Source organism: Phaseolus vulgaris, chromosome 11 (assembly GCF_000499845.2).
Source record: "Phaseolus vulgaris cultivar G19833 chromosome 11, P. vulgaris v2.0, whole genome shotgun sequence".
Taxonomy (NCBI): Eukaryota; Viridiplantae; Streptophyta; class Magnoliopsida; order Fabales; family Fabaceae; genus Phaseolus; species Phaseolus vulgaris.
In genome coordinates, this window is record NC_023749.2 from 28,546,049 (window position 1) to 28,554,413 (window position 8,365).

At 37.5% G+C, this 8,365-nt stretch overlaps 2 protein-coding genes across 2 annotated transcripts; one reads left to right on the forward strand and one right to left on the reverse strand.

The window, feature by feature from the left end:
- Positions 1 to 438: 438 nt before the first annotated feature.
- On the reverse strand, positions 439 to 1,383 carry LOC137838600 (uncharacterized). The gene has a single exon (XM_068647843.1). It carries the CDS (start codon positions 1,381 to 1,383, stop codon positions 439 to 441), a length of 945 nt encoding a protein of 314 aa, XP_068503944.1.
- A 3,420-nt stretch (positions 1,384 to 4,803) lies between these two features.
- On the forward strand, positions 4,804 to 6,619 carry LOC137838607 (uncharacterized). Its single transcript, XM_068647851.1, has 5 exons — positions 4,804 to 5,161; positions 5,258 to 5,368; positions 5,600 to 5,762; positions 5,873 to 6,341; positions 6,479 to 6,619. The coding sequence occupies exons 1-5, from the start codon at positions 4,804 to 4,806 to the stop codon at positions 6,617 to 6,619; spliced, it is 1,242 nt and encodes a 413-aa protein (XP_068503952.1).
- The last annotated feature ends 1,746 nt before the right edge of the window (positions 6,620 to 8,365 follow it).

An 8,365-nucleotide genomic window follows, 5' to 3' on the forward strand; every position in this document is an offset into this window, starting at 1 on the left:
CTTGATTTCCACTTGCTTATCTACACTTAGTTCCCCATTCTCATTGATCCATTGTAGTTTGTAAGGTTTGGGATGAGGAACTACTTGTAGATTGAGCTTATCAACCATCCTAGCACTACAACAATTGCAACTAGATCCACTATCCACAATGAGGGAACATATATTTTCTAAAACATTACATCTTGTATGAAAGATGTTCTCCCTTTGTGTTTCTATGGATGTGCTAGGTTGATTGTTGAGGGTTCTCCTAATCATTAACAATTCTCCCTCTAATGGATTTACCCTCTCATCCTCTCCCCCTTCCTCTTCTCTCTCACTTGGCTCATCCTCACCACTAGTGTACTCATCTACACCCTTTAAGAATAAAGACCTTTGGTTTGGGCATTGTGCTTGCACATGCCCTCTTCCAAAGCACTTAAAGCACTTGGTGTCCCTAGCTCAGATGGGTGGGGTGGAGGTTTCCTTGGCCAAAGGCTTGGTAGTTTCCTTTGGTTTTTTTCTAGATGTGCTACCTTCCTTCTTAAAGTCTTTCTTGGGATAAAAGTTGGAGTATGAACCCACCCTTTGACTTGAAGTTTTGCGCAAATTTTGTTGTTCAACTTTAATGCAAAGTTGAACCAAATCATTCAAATCTTGATAGGGAAGGAGTTCTACCCTATCTTTTATCTCAAGAGAGAGGCCACTTAGGAATCTTGCTATGGTGGTGTCCTCTTCTTCTCTAATAGATGCTCTCATCATGTAGAGCTCCATTTTCTGCCTATACTCCTCTACACTCATATTCTTTTGTTGAAGTCTTTGGAGCTTGTCCATTAACTCTCTATGGTAGTAGGAGGGTATGTGTCGACGTCTTAGGGCTCCCCTAAGGTCATTCCAATATTCAACGGGAGGTTCCCTATGAAGACGTCTTTCTCTCTCTAGAGAGGTCCACCAACACATGGCATTTCCTTGGAAGCTAAGGGTGGCTAAGGGTACCTTTCTTTCTTCACTCACCCTATGGCAAGCAAAGAGTTGCTCTACTTTCATTTCCCAATCTAGATATACCTCTACGTTTTCTTTACCATTGAAATGAGGTAGGTCTACCCTAACCTCCCTTGGGCTCTCTTGCTCCCTTTGCCTATTTCTTCTAGGGGGTGGTTGGTAGTAATCATTGACTCTAAGGCTTTCCTCCCCTAGAGACTCATTATCTTTGGAGTGAGATGCATGAGTGTGTGATTTTTTTGAAGTTTGAGACTCCTTTTCCTTTGCTCTAGTCAATATATTGATTTTAAATTCATTCTCCAATTGTCTATATGAAATTAATTGAACATCCTTTGCAAGTTGTTTTAAAAGAGATTTTAAGGACTTCACGTCACTTTCAATAGATTTAGAGGAGTGAGAAGACATGACTAAAGCTTTGTGTATAGAAATGTTTTACTTTAAGAAAGATGAGGAAAGCTAATGAAGGTAGTTTTCCAGGTAAGAGAGGTGAGTCACAATGGACTACTTAAATACCAAGTCTTTGCCTTAGCCAAAAACTATCCCTCAAGATCTTCACACAAATCTTTCTTTAGGTAAATCACTTAAAACACAATGAGGATGTAGAAATCAAATTTTATGCAACAAAAACAATGCAAGCTATCTAGGAACTAAAGCAAATTATCAAAGCTTTAAACAAGGCTAAACAAAAGCAATTAAGCGAAACTAAACAAAAGCAATTGGCGTAATTAAAGCAATTAACAAATGCTAAGCTAGAAAATTTAAACTAGTCGATCCTAGGTGAGGCTTCTTAGACACTTTGAGCCTTTGAAGACACACTCACCGTCTAATTGCGTGATTAAGCTACTAATTAACAAGAGAATTTGCAAAGAAAATTAAGTTGCACAAATTAAAGTGCACTCCCTTGACTTGTTGTTGATCTTCTCGGTTGTGCCCTTCAAGGTGTATGATGTATTTTGGTATTGTGTTTGTTGCTGCCCCTTTGCCTTGATCCTCTTTGATTTAAGTAATTAAATTCTTCAATACAGTACCTATTAAGTAAATCTAGACTCTCCTCAAGTCAAATCCCTCTCAACAAGCACCAATTGATATTAATCCACCAACAAAGCTTAGAGGTCAAGAAAAAAAAGCAAGAAACAAATAATATTTGAAAACAGCACCACTACAATTGGAATTAATATTGTGACACAAAGTAGAAGTAATTCAGAATGAATTGTACAAGCAAATAAAAAATAGGCACTCAAATAATGGATGGCACACAAAAGGAACCTAAGGAATAGCACTAGTTTGATTTAAAAAAACCAAAAACAGCACCACTGAAAATGTTGTGCTCCAGAAAGCGTGACTTAAAAGATTTATATTGAGCTGGCTATTTTATATTTGTTTCTGAAAATTTAAACACAATCAATTCAGTTTCTGAACAAACTTTTTGCTTTGGTTTCACTTTAATCACATGCGCCAATTATTTATGATAATTTTTCCAAAAACAGTGTCCAAAATCATCAGTTCCAGCGCCAGAATACACACTTTTCTTGTGTGATTTTTTTTTCTCTATTTCTTTTTTTCAACTGATTCTTTTTTTTTTGTTTTTTTTATAACACCTCAAACTAGTGAAATCCATAGGCTCATAATTTTCTTATGATGTATTTAATTTTCATAAAACAAAACAGCCAAAACAGAAAAAATAGAGGATTCTGAAATCTAAAATCAAAACAGAAAGATATACTTCAAAAACACAATGGAATTAATGTGATGAAATTTGTGTGGATCTAACACACAAATATGAACTCAAACTAAAAAGAAAAATGCACCAAAGGATCAAAACAATATAGATTTCAGATCAAGCACTCAAACCAAAAACAAGAAACAATTAAATCAAGAAGAGTACTACTATGATTTGTTGACAAATTTGGAAACACATGACTTAGACAAAACTTATAGATTCATAAAATAAAAGGACTCAAACACATTAATATGAACCGAATGAAATTGCAATCAAGACTCAAGCAACCTAAAAAATTAAAAAAACAGCAACACAAAGTATCAAGAATCCTACACAAAATTTAAATAAGATGTTCAAGCACAATTTGAACAAAAACTACCGATTGAATTGAATAGAAAAGCATTCAAATCATATTAAAATCATAAAAACAGCAAGACAAGATGAACACAAGATGAATAACTTGGAAATAAGAAGAACTCAAGCACAAAAATGAGAAGAGATACTTATCTCTTGAAGACCATAGCTCATGATACCAAATGATGGCATTGAGGTCTTCTTCTTGGTGGAAATTGGGGTGAATTTGTGGAAGCTTATGGTTGTTGATGGAAAAAGGCCTTCCTAGGAACTGTGGGTGACTTGAAGGTGCATAAAAAGCGTGAGATTAGGGATTTTCGGCCAGCCCCTTTGAAGGTGTAAGGATTGAAGACTAAAACCTAGATTCTAGGCAAGGAGTAAGGTATGGCTCAAGTTTGGCAGCATAACAATACTCAATTTAATCTTTCAAATACATGAGGTTGGCTCCTCCTTTTTTAGGCTAAGGAGGACCGTAAATGATGACCTAAATGATGAGCAAATGCAAGCCAAATGATATGTAAATGAGTAGCACATGGAGGCACATGGAGCACATGGCACATGGGAGCACATGGCCTCCTAACCTACACATGGCCGGTCCTAGAATAGTGGGGAGGTTCTAGAAACCGTAGCTAATCTAGGTTATCTCCTTCTTAATCCTAATTTGCAGAAATTAAACAAAGGTTCACAAGGCTATGCTATTTACACCACAATTAAGACTAAGCTACACTTGATGGACCTTCATGGAATATATACAAATAGGTCTCTCTTCCATCCGTAGCTTGGTCCAAGTCTTCATTTAGTCTCTTGGCCATGGACCTAGTAATTGGTCCTATGTGCTCTTGCCCTTGTCCTAGACGCTCTTGCCTTGGTCCTAGACGCTCTTGGCTTGTCTCTAGACACTCTTGTCTTGGCTCTTGTCTTTCATGGGAGGTTGAGCTTGACCCTCTTCCATCATCCCCTCCCCCTTGGAAAGGACTTGTCCTCAAATCCAAATCGTCTTCATTGGTACCTACAAATGGAGTTAAGTCAATTACATTAAAAGTATCATGCACTCCATATTCAATAGGTAAATCCAACTTGTAAGCATTTTTGTTGACTTTCTTGAGGACTTGAAAGGGTCCATCACCTCGGGGACTTAGTTTGGACTTTCTTTGAGTGGGAAATCTATCTTTTCGAAGGTGAAGCCAAACTAAGTCTCCTTCCTCAAAAAGTATTTATCTCTTCCCTTTATTGTTGTATTTTGCTTACTTTTCATTTTGTTGTTGTATTTGGAGTTTAACCTTCTCATGGAGTTTCTTAACAAAGTCGGCTTTGATAACTACTTCCTTATGCACAAATTCTTGTGGATTAGGAAGAGGTATCAAATCCAAGAGTGTAAGAGGGTTAAATCCATAGACAACTTCAAAAGGAGAAGCATTAGTAGTTTTGTGAACTACTCTATTATAAGCAAATTCAATGTGGGGAAGGTACTCATCCCAAGATTTTTGGTTTCCCTTCATGATAGCCCTAAGCATAGTACCAAGAGATCTATTGACTACTTCGGTTTGGCCATCCGTTTGAGGATGACAAGAAGTTGAAAATTGTAGTCTTGTGCCAAGTTTGCCCCAAAGAGTTTTCCAAAAATGGCTTATGAGCTTGGCCCTCTTCCATCAGTGTCTCGTGAAGATGATGTACAATGAGAAACTGTTAGTCTTGACAAACCATCTATTCCTCTTCCTTTTCCAAAAAGAGTTATCCAGACAAGCATAAAAATGGACGAGGCTGACAAGGAGATTCTCGAGACATTCAGAAAGGTCGAGGTGAACATTCCTTTGTTAGACGCTATTAAACAGATTCCTAGATATGCCAAATTTTTGAAGGATCTGTGTACACATAAAAGGCGTCTTAAAGGGAACGAAAAGGTAAACATGGGAAGGAATGTTTCTGCTCTCATTGAAAAGTCAGTGGCAGCAATACCTGAAAAATGCAAAGACCCATGCACTTTCACCATTCCTTGCATAATAGGCAGTAACCGATTTGAAAACGCGATGCTTGACTTGGGAGCATCTATAAATGTTATGCCTTTATCTGTGTTTACTTCTTTGTCTCTTGGTCCTCTTAAACCCACAGGCATAGTCATTCAACTCGCTAATAGGAGCACAGTTCAACCTACAAGACTTATTGAAGATGTCCTTATTTAAATATATAAACTTGTTTTTCCTGCAGATTTCTACATTTTGGACATGGGTGGAGAGGATTCACATTTTGGTGCAACAACCATCATCTTGGGCAGACCTTTCTTGAAGATAGCCCGCACCAAGATTGATGTTCATGCAGGCACACTAACTATGGAATTTGGAGACAATCTAGTCTAATTGAATATCCTAGACGCTATGAAACACCCAGTTGAAGATCACTTTATGTATCATCTTGACATTTTGGATGATAATGTGTTGGATTTTTTAGAGGATTGTGATCTTTCTTATTTAATTGATTGGATTGATCTTTATGAGATTGATGAGTTTATATCATCTGATGGTCTAATTTGTTCTAACCTTTGTGATGTAGGTTTTGCAACTAAAGAAAATGTTGTTGATACACACTTGACAACATTAGACGATTCTAACCCCGATAAATTGCAGGTTGCTGAAGTTTCTCTCAGTAATAGACCATCACCGTCCATCATCCAACCGCCCTCACTTGAATTGAAGCCACTTCCAAATCATCTTAAGTATGCCTATTTGAAAAAAAAACGAGATCAACCGCCCAGATTCTTGATATGGTGAAGAAAGAGATCAACAAGCTGCTACAAGCTGGTATCATATACCCTATCTCTGATAGAACTTGGGTGAGTCCAATTCAAGTTGTTCCCAAGAAATCTGGGATAACAGTGATAAAGAATGAGCGTAATGAACTTATTCCCACTAGAGTGCAGAACAACTGGAGAGTCTCTATTGATTATAGATGCTTTAATCAAGCCACAAGGAAGGACCGCTTTCCCCTTCCTTTCATTGATCAAATGCTTGAGCGCTTAGCTGGTAAGACACACTATTGTTTCTTGGATGATTTTTCTGGCTATTTCCATATTTGGATTTCACCAGAAGATCAACACAAAAGTACCTTTACCTGCCCCTTTGGAACCTTTGCTTATAGAAGGATGCCATTCGGTTTGTGCAATGCCCTTGGAACCTTCCAACGTTGTATTATGAGCATATTTTCTGACTTGATTGAACATTTCATTGAAGTTTTTATGGATGATTTCAGCATTTATGGTTCTTCTTTTAAGGACTGTTTGACTAACCTTAGTAAGGTACTTGATAGGTGCATTGAAAATAATCTTATTTTAAGCTATGAAAAATGTCATTTTAAGGTGTCACAAGGCATAGTCCTAGGCCATATAATTTCTTAAAAAGTTATTCCAGTGCTAGATTGAATGTTATTTTACAGTTACCTTACCCCTCTTCTGTTAGAGAGGTTAGATCTTTTCTTGGACTATCTAGCACATCTGAACTCATACCTTGGTATGTTGACATAGTGAACTACCTTGCTACTTCAATTTTTCCACCATTGGCAACCAAGGCACATTGAGACAAACTCAAGAGTGAGTCCAAGTACTATGTTTGGGATGATCCTTACTTATGGCGTTTTTGTAGTGATCAAATCATACGTAGATGTATTCCTGACCATGAGATCCCATCTGTGCTGAAATTTTGTCATGCCTCACCCTTTGGAGGACACTTAGTTGCACAATGAACTGCAAGAAAAGTATTGGACTGTGGTTTCTTTTGGCCAACAATTTTTAGAGATGCATGGATCATCTCATCCACGTGTGACAGATGTCAAAGAGCAAGCGCTGCTATCTCCAAAAGACAACAGATGCCCCAACAACCCATGCTCTTTTGTGAAGTCTTTGATGTGTGGGGTATTGATTTTATGGGCCCCTTTCCTGTCTCTTTTGGATTCACTTATATCTTACTTGTTGTGGACTATGTCTCCAAATGGGTGGAGGCAATAGCCACAAGAACTAATGATTCTCATGTTGATGCAGCTTTTATTCGCTCTAACCTCTTTTGCAAATTTGGGATTCCTAAAGCTATCATCAACGACCAAGGCACACATTTTTGTAACAGATTATTAGATGTTCTATTTAGGAAATATGGGGTGATCCATAGAGTATCCACACCATATCATCCATAAACAAATGGCCAAACTGAGGTCTCCAACAGAGAAATAAAGCGCATTATAGAGAAGATGGTTAACCCAACAAGGAAGGATAGGAGTAAACGTCTTGACGATGCCATTTGGGCCCATTGTACAGCCTATAAAGCACCTATTGGGATGTCTCCCTTTAGGGTCGTCTTTGGAAAAGCTTGTCATCTACCTGTGGAGATCGAGCACAAAGCTTATTAGGCAATAAAGGTATGCAACATGAATTATGACAAGGTAGGAGAGCAGCGAAACCAGCTGCAATAGCTGGATGAGATCCGTTTGGAGGCATATGAGAACTCAAAATTTTACAAGGAGAGGACCAAGCGTCTCCATGACCACTTCATCACTGGCAAGGAGTTTGTTGCAGGCCAACGTGTGTTAATGTTCAACTCTAGATTAAAGCTTTTGCCTGGAAAGTTGCGCTCAAGATGGACTCGTCCATTTTTTATCACCCATGTCCATCCTCATGGTGCCGTAGAATTGCAGAGTCTAACGTCTACAAAGACATTTAAGGTGAATGGACATCGTCTAAAGCTCTTTCAAGAGATTCCTCAAGAAGAGACGGTGGAAGAGATTACCTTGCAAGCCCCCAATTACCTTCAAGCTTGAAGAGGGAGTATTCCTTCTCTTACTTTTATCGTACACATTTATTAACTGTGTTTACATTGAGGACAATGTTTGATTTAAGTGTGGGAGAGGAGAATTATAGTTTAGGATTTATTTTTGTCTCTTGCTTTTGTTTGCTTTGTTTGAGTTTAATTTTCTGGTTAAATAAAATAAATTAGATTTTTAGGATCGTCTAATGACTGGCATGTTTCATAATTCTTGCAAATCTTGGTTTCTTGATATTTGTTGTTTCAGTCGTTTTGCTATCAAATTAATATGAATCAAGCGTAGACTTGTCCAATGCTAGAAAGATAATAGTATAACAGTGGTCAGATTATCACAAGTCGTCTCCCAAAGAATCCAATAGTGAGTCCAGTGAACAAACATTCATAGCTAATTAGATACCAATTTATAAACTATTTAACAATAATATAAACTAAGTTTTTTAAGTCTCTCGTCTCTAATTTATTAACTATAACAACTAATTCTTTTTGGTATCTAAAATTAGTTTGTATTAGT